The sequence below is a fragment of the Anopheles funestus genome, chromosome 2RL (assembly GCF_943734845.2).
Source record: "Anopheles funestus chromosome 2RL, idAnoFuneDA-416_04, whole genome shotgun sequence".
Classification (NCBI taxonomy): Eukaryota; Metazoa; Arthropoda; class Insecta; order Diptera; family Culicidae; genus Anopheles; species Anopheles funestus.
The window spans coordinates 52,326,433-52,345,236 of NC_064598.1; the positions used below are offsets into that span (position 1 = coordinate 52,326,433).

The 18,804-nt window shown below is 43.2% G+C and overlaps 5 protein-coding genes across 6 annotated transcripts; 2 read left to right on the forward strand and 3 right to left on the reverse strand.

The window, feature by feature from the left end:
* Positions 1–146: 146 nt before the first annotated feature.
* On the reverse strand, positions 147–7,481 carry LOC125762402 (cyclin-G-associated kinase). Its single transcript, XM_049424436.1, has 5 exons — positions 7,014–7,481; positions 6,246–6,619; positions 3,091–6,165; positions 2,843–3,004; positions 147–2,766 (listed from the first exon to the last, which is right to left on the reverse strand). Exons 1-5 carry the CDS (start codon positions 7,144–7,146, stop codon positions 2,656–2,658), a joined length of 3,855 nt encoding a protein of 1,284 aa, XP_049280393.1. The 5' UTR covers positions 7,147–7,481; the 3' UTR covers positions 147–2,655.
* Positions 7,482–7,632: 151 nt separating this feature from the next.
* On the forward strand, positions 7,633–9,603 carry LOC125762412 (twinfilin). The gene is made up of 4 exons (XM_049424480.1): positions 7,633–7,915; positions 8,080–8,157; positions 8,219–8,330; positions 8,402–9,603. Exons 1-4 carry the CDS (start codon positions 7,891–7,893, stop codon positions 9,216–9,218), a joined length of 1,032 nt encoding a protein of 343 aa, XP_049280437.1. The 5' UTR covers positions 7,633–7,890; the 3' UTR covers positions 9,219–9,603.
* A 485-nt stretch (positions 9,604–10,088) lies between these two features.
* On the forward strand, positions 10,089–12,497 carry LOC125762417 (DNA repair protein XRCC3). 2 transcript variants are annotated; one of them, XM_049424486.1, is made up of 4 exons: positions 10,089–10,301; positions 10,367–10,707; positions 10,775–11,216; positions 12,314–12,497. In XM_049424486.1, the coding sequence occupies exons 1-3, from the start codon at positions 10,271–10,273 to the stop codon at positions 11,189–11,191; spliced, it is 789 nt and encodes a 262-aa protein (XP_049280443.1). In that variant the 5' UTR covers positions 10,089–10,270; the 3' UTR covers positions 11,192–11,216; positions 12,314–12,497. The 2 variants fall into 2 exon arrangements, with proteins under 2 accessions (XP_049280443.1, XP_049280442.1); XM_049424485.1 differs by having other exon boundaries at positions 10,775–11,212.
* Positions 11,232–16,920, reverse strand: LOC125762408 (regulator of G-protein signaling 7-like). Its single transcript, XM_049424475.1, has 6 exons — positions 15,948–16,920; positions 14,751–15,851; positions 14,573–14,686; positions 14,382–14,507; positions 14,007–14,298; positions 11,232–12,706 (listed from the first exon to the last, which is right to left on the reverse strand). Exons 2-6 carry the CDS (start codon positions 15,707–15,709, stop codon positions 12,647–12,649), a joined length of 1,551 nt encoding a protein of 516 aa, XP_049280432.1. The 5' UTR covers positions 15,710–15,851; positions 15,948–16,920; the 3' UTR covers positions 11,232–12,646.
* A 123-nt stretch (positions 16,921–17,043) lies between these two features.
* LOC125762411 (ferrochelatase, mitochondrial) lies at positions 17,044–18,763 on the reverse strand. The gene is made up of 3 exons (XM_049424478.1): positions 18,422–18,763; positions 18,189–18,336; positions 17,044–18,097 (listed from the first exon to the last, which is right to left on the reverse strand). The coding sequence occupies exons 1-3, from the start codon at positions 18,468–18,470 to the stop codon at positions 17,134–17,136; spliced, it is 1,161 nt and encodes a 386-aa protein (XP_049280435.1). The 5' UTR covers positions 18,471–18,763; the 3' UTR covers positions 17,044–17,133.
* Between the last annotated feature and the right edge of the window lie 41 nt (positions 18,764–18,804).

An 18,804-nucleotide genomic window follows, 5' to 3' on the forward strand; every position in this document is an offset into this window, starting at 1 on the left:
TGAATAAAGAATACCATCACGAGGAATAAATGGATTATATACCTTCCTTCCTCCAAATACCTCATTTTCGTACAGAAAACGCACCATCGCTCGCCGAAGTGAATTTAATATACCGATAAATTAATTACACACATTCGAATCATATGTATCATTCAACGCTATGTATTTATGTAATATATAAGGGGTTTCCGATAGGTTGTGTATACGAGTACAAGTGGAAGGTGAAATAATTTTTCATGCATTCGCATCCTATTTGCGTAACAATAAATTGTATATCTGGAAATTGTGTTGCCTTCTTTTACGCTGCTCTAGGTACTGCTTTTGCAGAATTGCCCTTCCTTTACAGTTAACCAAGAGTAAACAGTATTCATAAACCTATGGAACGTTGTAAATTTTACTTATAAGAATGTACCACACTCGCGCACGCCATTGTAAGCCGTCATGCAAATAAATAAATTTCTTGTGGTTGTCGATATAAAAAAAAACTTAGTCATCACTGCGCGGGAACGCATTGATCGACAAGGAACTGGTTCCATTGCACGACCGCCCTGAACAAATTTCACGTGTTACATTACACATTATCAACCGTTGTTTCGTTATTGCTTTGCAGCTCTCCTCCAGAAGCGAATTACTTTTTCTTTGTTACACGTAGCAGCAGTAATAACAGGCTACACGCACACATTTCACACCTTCGTTCCACATCTTACGATTGTTCCCCTTATTATCGGAATTAGCGATACAAAATTATACATAAAATCAACAGCTCTCAATCTTGCTCTGTCTGTTCCTCTGTATTGAATAATCTCACAGTATGTGAAACATTTAACTTATAAGGATTCGATCAGCTAACACTCCTTCACTCACTCACTGAGCTCGGCAAACGGATATTACAAGGTTTCCCGTTCAATCGTAACATCACAGTGCATTCGAACCCTGTTCCGTACCTTTACACATCAAATGATCGCATTCCTTTTGATATAAAGTGAAACTTTACGACACAAAACGTAAGCTCCTTTCTTCCTAGTTATCTTTACAGATGAATTTTGCTCAAGTATTCACATTCCTGCTTACGTCATTGTCTATTACTGTGTTATCCCTGCGATAACAAAGATTCCGAACAAAACAAAACCTACATCTAATATAACTTAAAAGCTCAAAACATTTGCATTTGAAATCATCATTATTGAGCGTGCTGTTTAATAGAATTTATTTTCGTTATAGGTACTAAATGAAAACATGGAAAACGAAAACCTTCCCATTCATTCTTTCTGTAAACTGTTGTTAAAGCATTCCCTATCATCCATACTCGCAACCGTCATCATGTGCCACGCAATGCACATCCGTGTTTCCTAACACTGTGATAGCACGTCCCATTCCATATCCTACATAATGTACATATTTATCTGAACGAATGAAATTTCTATTACATTTCACGTTATCTAGCGTAGAGGAATAAGTTACTGGCTTGTACACATTACACATAGTTATCAACAATCAACAACGTGGGCAAGCGGCATGCAGATTGCTAAAATCTTTCATTTCAATTACAGTTAAGTTCTATTGGATTAACATTCATTTTCATCTGGTTACTTGTATGATTTTTGATGCCATATACGTAACAATCCACATCCCGTAACTGCGTAATTTTCGTCTTTTATTCTACTGATCTCTACTCAACATGTGGCCATGTAAGTTTTGTAATTTTAATTGATCTGTTGTGATATATACCCTCTACCATTTCATTTACGGCGCTATTTTGCTGCTTTTAATTCTCTCTCTCTCTCTCTCTCTCTCTTTCTTTTTACGCGATTGTAAGCACTGTAGCTAACTTCATGTGCTGTAGGTAATGGTAAATTATCCATGTTTATTATTCACACAAAGCTTTAAAACATTGCGAAACCGGTACCTTAACGTAGGTATCTTTTTTTTTTCAAGGAATTACAATGTTTAAACCATATTTGCATTTGCTGCGGATTTGTGGTTAAAGATGTTATAACATATCAACATTTTAATACTCTTACAATACGCATCTTCACATAAGCGATGCGTAATAAAAATAATTCTACTTTCTGTATGTTTTGCTATTAAGCTACTCAACTAATGCGCTTCATTCTAAAAGATCGCTAATCAGCACCAGGTTACCAGGGAGGCTTATCAACGTTCATAACTAGTGATAGCAAGTAAACGACGAAACGGTGTGATGTTAAAAGTGCACTTTTGTTAAAAGTAAAACACAAAACAGAAAGGACAAATTATCACATTAGCTTCATTCAAGCATTGCCTTTCAGTTCTTTGCCCCCATCTGGCCCGTCCAGTCCATACATTGCTTTTTTGTGGCATAATTCGAAAATGCCTTTGCTCGTATGGACATAGCAATTCTACGCTGGAAGAAACCAACCATGTTTCTAATACGAAAGGAACACATGCGTACAGTTCGATGCATTAAAAACTCCAAACGTTTGACATAAAAATAAAAGAGTAACGTGATGTTTCGAAAACACTTACGCGTTCCAAACGAGCGGGAAGGGGGGAATTGTTCGACTTCATACGGTCGAATCTGGGATCGCGTTAGGATAATTAAATCACTGTAACACACTAACCAATTATTACCTACCCAATATTCGCAACGGCATCGTGATGCGACACTGACTGATCTTAGTTAGAGAATAGATTCTGTTGGCTGGCATCACTTTCGAACTCGGTCCACGCGTTGTTCAGCTCCATGAATATCATTTTAGCCATACTTTCATTCTCCGTACCGGTATGCTAGACAAGAGAGAGAGAGAAAATCAACTATAGGCCAGGCTTTCAGCAAAAACTAGAAAGAACTTTTAGCGCATACCTTGTCGGGATGTACAGCGAGACACGCTTTGCGATATATTTTCTTCACATCAGCCGCAGACACAAGTTGATGCATTTCACACTTTGTCCACTTAGCGCCGGGCCACAACACGGTATGCACGGTGCAGAGTAGAGCACGGATATTATTCTTTTTACCTTCAGTCTGAAAAGAGAAAACACAAATTAGTAATAATTAGACAATACGCATCAAGGTCATGCATTGACAGTTTTTGATTTTTCGATTCGTACCCATTCCATCAGTTTCACCCTTTCGGGGTCCATCTCCTTCACCAGTTCCTCTTTGCGCATATCATTCATCGTTCGTGGTCCTTGGCTTTTCGTGCTACCGAAGGAGTAACCTTGTTGGCCAAGAATATCGCCAAAAATGTCCCCAGATCGGACGCCACCACTCAATGCGTCTTTTGCGTTTCCATTGCTTCCATTCTTCGGCGGTTCGAAATGCGATCTGCTGTAGTCGGGACGTGCTTGTGCCTGGCTCGGATCATTCGGACTGCGCATCTGATGGTTCGGTGTTGACGGAGCTCGCGGTGACGGATTTGCTGTGCTGGCCCCACTAAACTGATGTGTCGGGCTGGAGAACTGTGTTGAACGAGGGCTTGGAGTAGTTCCCGATTTACCACCCCACCCGCTGGAAACACCAGCAGCACCACCACCGCTACCAGCGCCTCCACCGAGACCCGCTGCTAAATTGCCAATGTCGGCGAAAGGATCTTTTGATGCAGCGCTAGTCGATGATGGTTGCTGTTGTGGAACCGTTGTCGTTGGTTGCACCGGGGCAGCACTGTTGTAGATTGCTTGTGGAGCGACACCCGCGAACGCATCGAAACCAAAACTGTTATTTGCATTAGCCGCTGATGCGTCCGATTGCCCTCCTCCGTTCGTAAATGGAGCACCACTTGCTGGTTGCGCTACTCCACCAAAGTGATCAAAGTTTAGATTTAATCCATTCAGATCACTGCTCGATTTGGTACTAGGCAAGGTGCCTCCACTTGGAATTGATGTATCGTCAAGCGTTCCAAAGATATCATCCAACACGGCAGTGGAAGTTGCCGTACCTCGACCACTAGAAGAAACGTGAGCTTCATTGACAGTTTGTCCTGGTACCACCGGTGGTGACAAACCACCAAGCAGATCGTAGGTTTCTTCGATCTTTGGAACCGACTGCGATTCTTCCTGTGTCTGCTTTCCTTGACTAGATTTGTTTAGGCTTAAAAGATCGGCCTCTTGGTGTTCCATGCCAACACCGGGTGGAGTTCCAGATGGATCATCGCCCAGTACTCGATGCATCGGTTGTGGTGACGGTGGTGCCGGCCTTGGTGGTGGTGGTTTATGAGGGATAACCGATTCGACGCTTCCCTTGCCCTTACTGCTTGGTTTCGTGACGAAATTGTCCACGTTCTCTTCATATTCCAACTGCGAAGCGAACAGGATACGAGGATCGCGCGCTGCTTTCGGTGTACTCCATGGTGGGTTGGCAGACGGTGGACGCTCGGAATCACCCACGAATACACTTAGAGCCACACTGAACTTTTGCGGCACATGCTCTACATCCGGAACTTCATCCAACTCGGCACGATCGTAGTTGATCAATGTTTCCTCCTCCGGAATAAAACCAGTATGAAACTGGATCTGGCATATTTTAAGGCCCTGCGGTCGTCCCATACCGCCAAGAGCGTTACGGGCATGGTATAAACTGATCGTAACATCGCCACATACAGTTACATTCATTGCGAGTGCAATTTTTCCCTCCGACGTGTGGTACAGGCGCATTCGTTCATAGTCTTGCAGCGTACAAAATACCGTTCGATCGGCCGTCGCCACCTCCACATACATTCGGCAACCATCGCGGGCCTTTGTCATGCGCGGCACGGGTGTCACAGCAAGTGACACTAGTGTTACCGGCTTGTAGTGTGGCAGGTGCGGTACCGAACGGATAATGTCTCCCAAGTAGTACAGATATCGGAGCTCCGAGGCCCGCATGCTGGGTGGTGTTCGTTTGATAGCAAACATTTGCATTGCATCTTCCGGTTCCGTTACCAATGAGCCGTATATCAGTAAAGCGCACACGACTGTCGCTGCAAGCGCTCGTCCACCGTCAGGGCTTTGAATAATAACGACGGTTTTCGGATCGGCACTCAGAAATCCATAAATATCCTCTACCAGCGAGTAAAGCCCAGTCAGCAGTGGTGCTTTGCCACTTTGCTGTGGAACCGGTGCATAAATAAACCCAGCGTCTACCGTTCGTACCGGGGGCGGTAACCGAGGACAACTGTTTCGACCGACCATATTATAAACGCTCAGCTTCGTGGGTTGGTATCGGCTGTCCAAGAACAGCTTTACATCCTCGATGTTATTCGTGCGATACGTCGACTCTATGCCCTCCGATGGACACGGCATCACTATGATCCGCTGCGTAACATAGCTCATGTCCAGATCTGTTCGGGCGATACTTTGCTGTACCGTTTGCATCACTTTCGAAGAGGTGTCTTTAAGATTCTTCAGAAAGCTTCCCGCGCCACCTTTTATCGAGGAGAATAGTCCACCACTACCACCTCCCATTGCTGGTGGAACCGGCTGACTAAACTGTTGAGTAGGAGGTGTAGGATATGGCGAAGGCCCGGAATGAAGTGGAGGTGCCATGCGTACTGGATCCGGAGGACGCTGAGGGTATTTGTTTCTGAGTGAACCATCGCTAGACACCGGTACGGGACCACCAGGCGGACAAACGGGTCTAGGTGGTGCTGGACGTTCCGGTACTACACCACCGTTGGGCCGATTATGGCTCGGGCTGGGCGCCGGTGTCATGCCTACAGGAGGTGAGTTTAGTGGTTTCCCCAGCAGTCCTAGTGGTGCCTTCAATGGCCATCCTTTCGTTTCCGCAACTGCTGCCAACCGTTCCAGAATGGTAGCAGTATCGAAGCGTTGATTTGGATCAATTTGTAAACATCCACGAATAACTTCACTGAAGCAAGCATACCGCGAATCATTTGCAGGAATAGTGTAGTTTGCGTTTATGATGCGCAGTTTCGCCGAATCCTCGAAGGGATGCTTGCGGTAACAGAGACAATACAAAATGCAACCGAGTGCCCAGACATCCATCTTGATGCCGATCGGATAATTGGCCCATGTATCGAGCTGCTCCGGTGCCCGGTACATTGGAGTCGTGCATCGTGTTAAAGCATCTTCAAGCGTATCTCGCTGCTGGGCATTCCACGTTACATCCGGTGCAAAACTATCCGTAGATGCCGATCCAAAATCGCACAGCTTCAACAATCCATCACTTCCGATCAGAAAGTTCTCAATCTGTAATTTATCAACAAAAAAGGTACAACATAAATGCGCGCTCAAAATGAAAAGAACAAGTGTTGTAATACAAAAAATACCTTTATATCCCGATGGTTGATCGGCTTCGATTGACTGTGCAGATGAGCTACGGCTTTAGTAGCTTGGTAGAACACCCGCAGTACAGTTTCTGGGGCGAGGTCCTGCTCAAGACAATCGTACAACGAACCACCTTTACATAGTTCCGATACGAGCAGATATTCCGCTCGCCGCTGCGAATTGGAGCTTTGTGTTCGATCGATGAAGGTAGCCGCAATGAATTTTACCACATTGGGATGGCCAGACACCTGCTTGTGAATGTTGATCTCACGTATAATGTTGTTGCACTCCTCTTTATCCGTGCCGAGCAGACGCTTCAGTGCGTACTCCGTGTTAGATTGCACATCCTGTGCCACGTACACGTACGCAAATCCACCTGCGTAATGAAAAGGTACAAATAAATTAGATAATGAGGAAACAAAGTGCCACCCTTCCCCGCAGCGTTTTTATAAGGTCCAATTTCTTATAGTGTCAAGATGACCTTTGCCCGTATGTCTTGCGGCTAGATAGCGGGCACAGGACGAGAAACGTTTTTATCCACCCACTCAGACCGTCGCCGTCACCGAGTGTCCTTAAAATGCATTTGACATTTGCTGCGCTCTGGACAAAGGACGGCGACGGTCGGTAATTCGATACGAAACATGATTCCGAATGAGTAACAGCTGGCTGAGGAACACATCGCCACCTATCATTATACCCGTCGCCGTTATCCATTGCGATAACGATAAAATTGCGGCCGACTGGCGTAAACCCTTCGAAGCGACACTAACCTTCCGCTATAACACGTTTGATACGCAGCTTCACATTAGCCACTTCCACCGTCTGGCCCACGAAATCGTTGTCCAATCCATTCGAAGGTGTCGCATTGAAGTAGTTTATGGCCGATTTCAAGAAATCACTCATCTTGTCCGCACGCTCAACCGCACTACGCGATCTTGTTCGGCCGTATTTTTATCAGCACTTGTGCCCACGATAACCCTTTCCTGCTTCCGTTGCGTTTTTTTCTGCGTCCACTGTGTCCACACTGGCTAGATCCTAATCGCGAGACACCCCCTTTCATAGAACGAACGGGATTCTTGCTTCTTTCTTCCCGATAATGCACAACGACGTCGAGAGCCACGAAAAGTCACCCACTTATGCTTGTATTGTATTTCGGTATCTTTCGTTGGTAGTTGTGCACACTGTCAAACACCATTTTCACCACGCTGTCAACAAACGACGTTTGTAAGCATGGGCCGAGTACTCCAATTCGCTGTGCAGCAAACAGGCTGAGAAAATTATAATTCGTACCAGAGACCGTTTGAATCATGGAATCGCTTTTGTACGCTGTTGATCAATTATTACCTATATTTTTACACTTTTTATTGATACCCACCTGTACTTTTGAAACAGCCGCACTTTGCAACGATCGCTTTGACAATTGTCGGAATGGGCCGTAATTTGACAGCTGATTTTGATGTAACCATAATCGTCACAAGTGAAATTCATTGTTCGTAAAAAAGAAAATTGTGATCTCGCCAGACACTTGCCCATTTGTGTTTGTTTTGTTTCTAGCCTAACCAGCCCAATACTCCATCGCCCAAGTGCACAGCGCACTGCTTTTATCGCTTCCTCTCTAGTGCAACAAATTCGCAACATTTTCGTAACATGTCGCACCAAACTGGCATCAAGGGTAGGTTTTGTACGGACAGAATGAATCAACCATCGAAGATCGTCATCAACCGGGAATGGCGTGCAAAATTTCTTTTTGCACCAGCTCATCAGCAAAACGAACAAAATATCCATACGGTGTATGACGAGTCTAATTGCTTTTTTCATCACTACCTTTTTCTTCAGCAAATGCCGAGCTATTGAAATTTTTTGGAAAATCCAAAGATGGAAAGACCAGAGTGTTGAAAGTTTCTATCGAGAATGGTAAGCTCTATAATGCCCTACGCAGGTTTGCAAATAGTTCATTTCGCTCGACACATTTCAGAGGAACTTCGACTGGTAAGCCACAGTGACGTCAAACGTGACTGGGAAAAAGATTACGATTCGTTGGTAAGACCACTGATAGAAGAAAGTACACCATGTTACATCCTTTATAGGTAAATAGTTCGCAAACGGCAGTAAATAGTAAGTAAATAGTTCACCATTATCATTCCTTTTAACCTCACAGATTGGACTATAAAATTCCCACCGGATACGCATGGCTGCTGATGAGCTGGGTCCCCGAATCGGCAACGGTGCGACAGAAAATGCTTTATGCTTCGACCAAAGCAACGCTGAAGCTCGAATTCGGTTCAGGTCACATAAAAGAAGAGCTGAATGCAACGTCCAAGGAGGAAACGACGCTGCAGGGTTATCATAAGCATAAGGTCGATTTCAGCACACCGGCCCCGCTGACCAGTCGCGAGGAAGAACTAGCTGAACTGCGCAAAACAGAAGTTAAGGCAGATTTCGGTATAGACACAAAGCAACAGACGCTTGGAGGGATCAACTGCCCAATATCGGATGCGGTCGCACAAGCGCTACATGATATGCGCCGTGGAGGCTACAATTATCTGCAGTTTCGTATCGATCTTGAAGAAGAGAAGATACACTTGGTCAAAGCGGACAACATCGAACTGACAACACTGCCAACGCAAGTCCCGACCGACCATGCACGCTATCATCTGTACATTTTCAAGCATCATCACGAAGGAAACTATTTGGAAAGTGTCGTATTTGTCTATTCGATGCCCGGCTACAGCTGCTCCATTCGTGAGCGTATGATGTATTCAAGCTGCAAGGGGCCGTTTTCTGCGACCATCGAAAAACACGGCATACAGGTAGCGAAGAAGCTTGAGATTGACAACGGTGCAGAACTGACGGAAGAGTTCCTCCACGAGGAGCTTCATCCGCGCAAGCTTAACCTTCGGCCGCAGTTTTCTAAACCGAAGGGCCCACCAAGCCGCGGAGCTAAAAGACTGACAAAACCACAAGCTGTCGAATAAGAACCGAGGCTAACTGAGCATGGATAGGGGTCACAATTAAGGCGCTACACCACGTTGCTAGCTAGATCACCTGCCGACGCACCCACCTTTCATCGCATTTTGCATCGCATTGTGGCAATACACTTTTATGTATGTTTGTCTGTTTGTGTAGAACATAACTTATTGAACCCATTTTTCGTAGAATCACAAGGCAGAAACAACGATCACGCAATATTGACGGCTAAAAACCCGCAATGAAGAGGACACGAATCCTTTTCAAGCATTACGCTATACACTTGCAAACAATGTAGTTAAAAACCGTGTACAGTATCAAAAGTATTATACAGTTCATCACATAAAGGTTATGAATATAGCATCTTTTGGAAGGGAACAACACAAAAAGAAACATGTCTCGAAATCGAAATTAATAATATCCAATGAACTGTGTTCTCCGACGAGCAGCACTAAGAAGTACCGAAAATCACGACAAATACGGGCATGTGTCGTTAAATGTTCGGCCAACAATTACAGGACATCCGGCTAAAAATGCCTGTTTCAGTTCGTGCTCCATGAGCCGCTTTACAGTTAATGCATGTTCGTATAAGTATTGAAGAAAATGTATGTAGAATGGCTACATTTTGAGTTGTAAAATGTGCTTTACCTTACCCAACTATATTATCATTTTCTTACGCCAGCTCAAACTATTCAATCTAAACTTTCAATAAAGATCGAACTGAATAAAATATTATATTTTTCAAAAAAGAACTGGTTGTTAGTTTAAAATTAAAACATCTAGAAAATTAGGCTCATCTCTACTGCGTGAGTTGTTTTTTTTTCATTGGGCAAAAATTGTAGGTGAAACATCAAGATTTAGCGCATGATCGTTTCCGTGGTAGCCAGTTGTGTGTATGTTTTGATTTTATAAAACGATGACCTTGAAACAAGACAAGAATACAAGTAAACAAACTGTTGATAGGTTGGTAAATCTAGTTGTCAGAGGAAACATTTCAAGTTGCCAAAAAATGGCGCGCAATGTTTAGAACACTGTTTTTAGTTTCGTCGTCGCTTGCAAAATGGAACCGGATTTCGAAGGCTTTTGCACTGGTAAGTGATGCAGTACAGTTTAAACTCTAACGATAAACGAATAAACCATTGCTATATGATATCAGACAGCGAAATTGTGACGAAACATGCAGATCGTTGGCGTAAAGTAAGCTTCGGTGTACCTGTTTTCGATCGGCTCACGGGAGGTGGCATATCCTGCAGAGGAATTTTCGAATTGGCTGGAGATCCTGGTTCGGGCAAAACGCAGATTGCTTTGAAGTTGGCTTTAACAGCTCAAACCGAGGTTCCGGAATCGTCCGTGGTGTACATATGTACGGAGCATATGTTTCCCTCCAGTAGGCTTCTACAAATGGAAGCAGCACATAAGCGCCAGTATCCATACGATGATGCGGTACAGACTCACAACTTTGCAGATCATATCCTTGTGGAGCATGTACGATGTGTGGTACGTAAACGATAATTCGTTTGCCTGTTTATCCTGCAAATTTTAATCAATTTTATCTCGATTTCAGCCTAACTTAATGGCGTGTCTGTTCGATCGGTTACCTAAACTATTAGAAAAAACAAAGATCAGTGTGCTTATCATCGATTCAATCACCAGCCCATTCGTAGAAGAGAACAATTACATTTTGCGGGCCGAAACGTTTCGGTCGATAGTGCACCATTTGCAGCACCTCCAAGAGCAGTACAATTTTGCCACATTTGTCACAAATCAAGTCCGAGCAGTGATCGATTCGGCTACGCTCGACGATCAACGTATCGTTCCGGCGCTTGGTCTAAGCTGGGGCACACTGGTACACACACGTTTGCAACTTTTCCGAAAGATGAACTCGAACGAAAGACGATGTTGCGTAGTGTTTGGACCATCTTTAACACCGGAGCATGGATACTATGAAATCAACGAGTCGGGCCCGATTGATGCTCGTTAGAAGCTGCCCTTCGGCAAACATGTAAGTAAGAAACGTTCCATTGTTTACACACCTGCAGTAGTCCACAGATTTATTATTGTTCATAAAGATAGTGTCGCGGGCCTCACTCGAGCCAAATACCTATTAGTATGAGCGAACGGATGTGGATCGGTGAGATCTTCTCTGCCATACACACCAATTACAAACAGTATCGACCAAATATGATAAAAAGTATAGTATATAGGATTGATTGTTAACAGTACATTACATAAACATTTTGTTTAGCAATATTTCTAAACAGTTTCTGGTTGTTTGTCTAAACAGATTCCTAAGAGCGATAACATTCACCTTTGGCAAATAGTAAGTTTTTGTTTTCCATTGTGTAAGCATGGAGAGCATGGACATGTGTTTTTGGCTATTGTTTATGGGTCTCTCTTTTTTTTCTCTTTTTGTTGTGAATTGTTTTGTTAATTTAAACATTTTCCTAAACTAAGCACATGTTTCTACCGATGTTTGAGTCTTTTTTAAAATGCTGCTCACGTACGCTAATCATAATCAACTAGTCTAGTCTCTGTAATCGTATGTTTTAAAACATTTCTCACTAGTTTTTGTTTGTCTTTCTTGTTTACGAACGATGGTGGGTAATGTCGTTTTTAAAACGTTGATATTTAACAACACTTTAGAGTAGAGAGTAGCGTTAGGTTAGTACGTGTAATTAGAGCAATAGTAGCCGCTAGGTAACTCAATTGCCAATACACACAGGGCAGAAGATACGCTCGCAAACGCTATTCGCTTTCTTCTAGTGAAATTAGATTGTCTTAGTAGTAACATTACACAGCTGATAGACATGGGTTGTTTCTGAATCATCTTAGTATTTGTTGGCTTTTGTCCGGTAATTTCTTAATTCATTATTACGACTAAACGCTATTTACACATCACATTCTGTAAAATACCCGATAGACATTGTTTTTACTATGACAAAAATTATCCAAAGCACGATGTTTAACACAAAAAGCGTTGTCAGCTGTTATTATGCTATAATGTTGTTCAGTTAGTTCTGTTTTTTCTTTGTTTTTGCTAGCAATGTGATAGAATCCAGAACAAAATTCGAATGATTATTCCATCATTTAACTTCTTTTCCAGTTGTACTGTAAATTCCGATTAGTGATGGTAAGTTTCTAGCAACAAAACTCTGCTACATTGCACAATTTTATCTTAGCAAAAATATACTTTATCTATGTAAAACTAAAAGCATTTTATGCTGGAACGACGATTTACGCGATGCGGTAGTTTATATTGTTCAAGAATGTATGCATTGACATCGATCGGATGCCCGCATTGAATCAGTCACAAAAAAAAAGTTGTTGAAATGTTTCTTTCAACAGAATGATGGTGGCATCTGCTTCATGAATATGCTATCGTAAAAGCGGTTGAACGCGCATAGCAAAGAAGAATTAAAAAAATAACAGGCAGAAGTTAATTTATCACAGGCGTATCTTTTCTTCCAGAAAATATTCGAAGTCCTTTGACGGATGTCTGAAAAGTTACGGGGATTAGTTAGAAAACATATGCACGGTTGTAATAAGCAACAATGTTAGCTGGTAACGTGCGTTAACGTATTAACGAGAAATGTAAAACACTCTGCTATCGAGCACATGCTTTTCTGTTTACATGCTCAAGCGAAAAATGGTTCTAATTCATGAGGAAAGTTTCTTCGCTGAAGCGAAAGTAACTTCCACTAGCTATTGAATGATGAAATAATATACACAACACTTTGCTACAATTATCTTCATCCAACTTTGACATACATACAAACAAAATAAAACGATGCACTTTAAGAAATACCATCAACTGCTAGGAGCTTTTCTTCAGTTTCTTAATATATTACTCTTTGTCGGGGCCTCTTCAGGAATAGCAGCTTGTTCAACATCTACCAGCTGTATCTTAGTTCTTGCCCCGATAATATGCGACCCTTGATTTGTTAGTTTCCATGCAATGGCTTTTTTTTCCTACGGTGTCATGAAGCATTTCATTACCGGGTTTTCAATTATATCGTGCGTTTTGGGCCAATTGATTTCTAATGATTCTTTGCATAATTCACTAATCACCGTTGTTGCTTACATATGAAAAATGTAGAAAAGCTCTAGAAGTTTTGCCATGTCGAATGGAAAGCAGCCGATGCTGCCTGGGTATCAAGGAAGTATTTGTTAAATGTTTGCTGATACACCAAAAACACAGACACATTTCATTTTGCTGATTTTTGTACATTACTTCTGTCGGTTCTACGTAGCTCTTACGCTTAATGAAACTGATTTAAAATTATGCTTCATGATCATATGTGAAAGAATTATTTGCTAAACGAAAAAGAGATCTGAGAATTACATGAATAAGGATTAAGGTGATAATGATGAACTGTAAACCAATCGAAACTTCTATTTAACAAACAGATCGAAAATGAACACACCAATCAATGTATGGCACTGGTTAAAACGAAATATATATATACGTAAGATCATCAGACAAATTGAACTATTAACTGCTATGTAGTAGGTAATGGCAAGCACAGCTTCTAATCTATCTAAAAGCAGCATTGAACAACCAAAACAAAAACAGAGAACTAGAAATCGAGCGTATTGTTCTTTTTTTGCGATAGAAAGAGAACAGCAAGAGAAAGTTTGGGCCACTGTGAGACGAATGCATGGCAAATCAATCCAGATCGTCAGCCACGACTCTACTTCAGTGTTTCAAAGTGTGCCCCTTGCCGCGCTCGTTCACTAATGTTCTAAGCTATCTAGTAGTTTAACTTTACGCCAAAGAGGTTTGGAATTGACTTTACCTTCTTCTTTGAGCCGTTCAGACAGTCTTTGTACATATCGGAACGAAGGAAGCGCGAGTAGGAGTCACTCTTCATCAGATAAAACACGTGATCGGCTGCGACATCAAAGCACCAGCGGCTTGGTTGTGCCGCCCCTTCCTTCACAACCTCGCGGGCCAGTTCGAGCGACTTCGAGTCGATATTTACCGGGCAGGCAGCATCCGGTGCGAGATACTCGTTCCAGATTGCCTTAGCGGCATCCTTTATCTGAGACTGCGGTAAAGCTTTCATGTCTTGTATCGCTTCCCAGAATCTGTGAAATTGAATGCGAACGGAAAAAAAAGAATCTCCATTAAACACGGGAACCATACCTGTGACAAACATGTAGCCTGTTACTTTAAGTTTTCACCGCTGAATTCTTTATCGAGAAACTTGGTAAACTGCTCGCGACCAATCGGATCATTTAATAATTCTCGCAAACTAAAGCCCCATCGTTTGACACGTTTCATCGGGATATCCTTTCTGTTGAAATAATAAAAAGGTATTATAATGCTCAATTGTCGATATCCACCACGAAGCCCGCGTACCCGAGTTTTTCCGCATCCCAAAATTCGGTATTGTCCGTTTGCCATGGATTGGGATGATCCGGGGCCGATTGAAAATAATCAAACTCGCTATACTGTTCATAGTACGAGATGTAGCTGGAATGGTAACAATGAAGATTTGTATTCTGTCGCTAAAAAGACACAACGATTATGTACTTACGATTCAGCTACTTTTGAAACTTTGATCGTGCGTCTATCGAGCTTTTGCTTGAGCAAAGTGATCGTTTTTGCCATCGTTTCTGCCGGGTTGCTGTGTGCGGCCGTACCGGCTGATCCTGATCCGAGCGATGAAGCCCCCTTTCGGTACGCCTTTTTGATGTCCATTTCGGTCGTATTGACGCAACCCGGCATCGGTCGATGCACATCCCAGAACGCACGTTCCTGTGAGTCCAACACTTTACGCTCGAGTTTGTCCCGCTTTTTATCCACCTTGCTTTGCGCTTCTGCCTGCATGAAAATAAACTCCCATTTGCGCGAGAACATCTTCTGCAGCTTGGCCAGATTTTCTGCCTCGTAGTCGGCCAGCTCAAGCCGTGTCTTGTTTTGCATCGTGCGCTTGCACAGATAGATGGCATAGTCGGTATTTTCCGGTTCCCAAAAGTTGGACGGCCAGAAGTAGGGCGTCTGGAAGCGATAGAACGTACCATCGTTCCGTACCGTCAATTGATGGTCATCGATCGGGAAAAGATATCCGTGCGATGCGAGCAGATGCGCTAAGTGCAGCGCCTCACTAATGTCGTCCACCGTTAGGTTGGTCATGATCCATTGGATGAGATCCGCTCCGGTAAACACTGACGGCACTTTGCTCATGAAGGCCTTCACCGTACGCACCGACACGCCACTTCCTTCGCTTTGCATCCGTTCAACGATGGCTTCCATCTTCTTGTACACCAGAATGTTGGGCGCATCCTGACCTTGGGGTAGGATCTGTTGCACCATATGGCTACTGTTGGCCATGGTGCTGGCGCTAAAGCTTACTACCGCGTTACACGACCCACCGCTGGTTCCTCCCGCACTGGACGACTTTGTCGGAAGACCCGTGGCGCCACTGTTGGAACCGGAGTACATGTTTTTCGCAAGTTTTTCCTTTTCTATGTCAACGCTTTTCTTCGTAACCATCCTTCGTTACGATAGCTGGCAAAATGGATTGCAATATTATCTGGGTGGTATCGATATACTGTGTACGTTGGGATGTTTCGATGATGGATTTGGGTTGCCTCTTCCGCTTTCCCAACAGCACTCGTTGGATTATGTCTATCAGCTGAGTTAAGAAGAAAAAAAAGCACACACCATTCCGTAGTTAAGACGTAAATAGTCGATATAAAATAAATTTCAAAAAAAACCATCGTTCACTCACTGAAACGGACACTCCACACCCAACTTTTGCAAACAGCCTTGGTTGTCCTGGATCACTGTTCCACCTTTTCTTGTTTGCGTTTTACCTGCTTATTTCCCCGATGCTTGTGACACAGTTAAAAAAAATTGTGGCACACCTCCCTCAACACAAACGTACAACGTGCGGGTCAGTTCCGCGCAAACGATGGCCAGCCGAGCGATACATCAGCATGGCAACCCATTTTTATTCTATCGTTGTGCGAAACATTATCTGCCAGTTAAAAACACATTCAGCTTACGATGGAGCCGAACTTACTTGGTGGAGTGCAAAAATGAAAATGGCAATTTTCACATCTCTCCTTATACGAATGGTAATGAACAAGGACATAGACCGCGCGCGTTTGCGTGTATGTGTGCGTGAAAATAAATGTGATTTTTCGCCTATTTTTGAGCGGAATTTTCCACCATCCGTGAGCGGAATGGCATCTTCTGGGAGATCCAAAGAGAGCGATAGCTAAAAGCGAGAATATTCCGAATAGGTGACAACCGAAAAGGATACAATACGGAGCACATACCCGAATATCCTGGATTTGTTGAGCGAAACCAGCGTGCTCGATCGCTGATAGCAACACGTTTCGATTTTAGCTCTTCGGAAGGTGACCAATCGAACAATTATAATTGATTAACTAAATTGGGTAAATGAAAACGAAACCATGTTCTCAACGATAAAAAATGCGCGTTTAGAAACTGCACAATTAGTTTGTAAACAGCTTCGGTCAGTTGTATTTGCGCTTTAAACACGTAACCCACCGAAAGACATATGATATAATGAGTCATTTTTATTGCCAGCCTATAATTTTAGCAATGCGGATTTGTTCTGCCGATATGCATTTTGTTATATACAAGTGGTTCTGGACCACTTCGCGACCGTGTTAATTACCCTGCATGCAACATTGCCCACCAATGTGCAGCAATAAAACTAAATCTTTAATCTGTTGCAAGTGGCTTTATCGGTCCCATTCCGTAACAACTGGTAAATATTTTCAATCCATGCTACGTGATATGATACGCTCTTCTTTCGAAAGCTTTCATGAGATAACACACAACAAAATCATTCATTTTGCGGCGAGAGTTTTGTTGTTTGTTGCTTATTTTTATTTTTTAAACCCTCCAGCACCCATTATCAGCTAACCGAAATGTTTGCTAATTTAATTGCACAATTCGTTGTACCACTGCTTGCTCACCGAGCACTTCTGATTAACGCATGCCGGGCATCGTAGCAAGAACTTTGGCCCAACGGTGGAACCGTTTGATAAATGCTGCCGTACTACGTCCGTGAGGGCATCTATAAACAGTGGATGATCATTCGGAGCGGCCGCTCGACCAATCTTTTCCGCGCCAACCTCATGTGCCAGCTCTTGGCAGTACTCAATGTCCAGCTCATGCAGCGTTTCGATGTGCTCGTTAACGAATGCGATCGGTATAAGGATGAAATTTTTCTTACCCTGCTTCACATAACCCTTGATGGCATCCTCCGTGAATGGTTCCAGCCAGGGCAGCGGTCCTACCTTAGACTGCCACACTAGACAGTATGGTTGGGACCAGGCAAGCTCTTGCATGACATTCTGAACAGTAGCGCCAACTTCGGAGGGATACGCATCGCCACGGTTAACCGCTCGTAGAGGCAGCGAGTGTGCAGAGAAAAGCAAAACTACGTCCTTCCGCTTGTCGGCAGGAAACTTCTCCAACTCTTTGCGAATGTTGTCGGCAAACGTTTTGGCCAGCAGCGGATGTGTTCCCCATCGATCGATAACACTCCAGCGAGCCTTTTCTAGTCCGTTCAGAGAGTTACCCTTGAAGTGTGTGAAGATGGCATTAAAACTGGATCCGGATGTGGCACAGCTGTACTGTGGATACTGAGAAAACAAAACCACCCGCTCGGGCTGGTCACGTTCCACTTCACGAAATGTATCCTCCGTCAGTGGGTTCACATATCGAAAGGCCACGTAATGCTTGTGCGGTGCAGTTTCCGGTGAAAGTTTATCCAGCTGTTTACACATCAGTTCGCCCTGCACATTGGTCCACTTTAGAATCGGTGAACCGCCGCCAATTTCGGAATATTTTTTCTGCACTTCAGGTGTACGGCGCTTCGCAATCCATGGACCAAGTTTGCTGGAAATGGTACATACATTAGCATACAATCGAGAACATTCTTGTGAAATAGTGACTAAGCAGAACAACTTCGGCACACGTATGTTCCTACCTTTGTACCGGTAGTTGGATCATATCACGATCGGTCATGATGCGGTGCAGGTAATCATGTACCTGGTCCGTGTTTTGTGGCCCACCCATATTAAGCATAACCACAGCCGTTCGTGGTTTGGTGGCAACGGTGCGAAATTGATAGAAGCCTAAAGTAGTCGAACGGAAAAGCAAACAAACAAATGTACAAACATTCACCAATCGATCATAATTCAATATTTTCAACTCACGTACCATGTGTGGTTGCCCCACTGGCAAAACATTTTTTCAACAGCGAATGCATACCGTTAACGTTAATCACTTTCACTCAACAATTAAAGCAATAGACGGGCGCGAGCAGACGTAACTTTCCTGCTTCGTTTCGCTTTGGAAAAAAACGTACACATGAAATCCCATTCACCAATCAGCCGGCTAGACAAAGTGCGGCTCTTCGGTCAAATAAAATGACAGCTTGTGTATTTTTTAATAATTTTTCGTGTTTTGTGCAATTTGATATGTTTGCAACAGATTGGTGGCTGGAAATGTAATTTTATAGTTTTTCCTTGTTGTACATCAGATTTACACAACATCTGCATCTGTATGCCGTAGAGTACAAAATATACATAGAAATACATTTT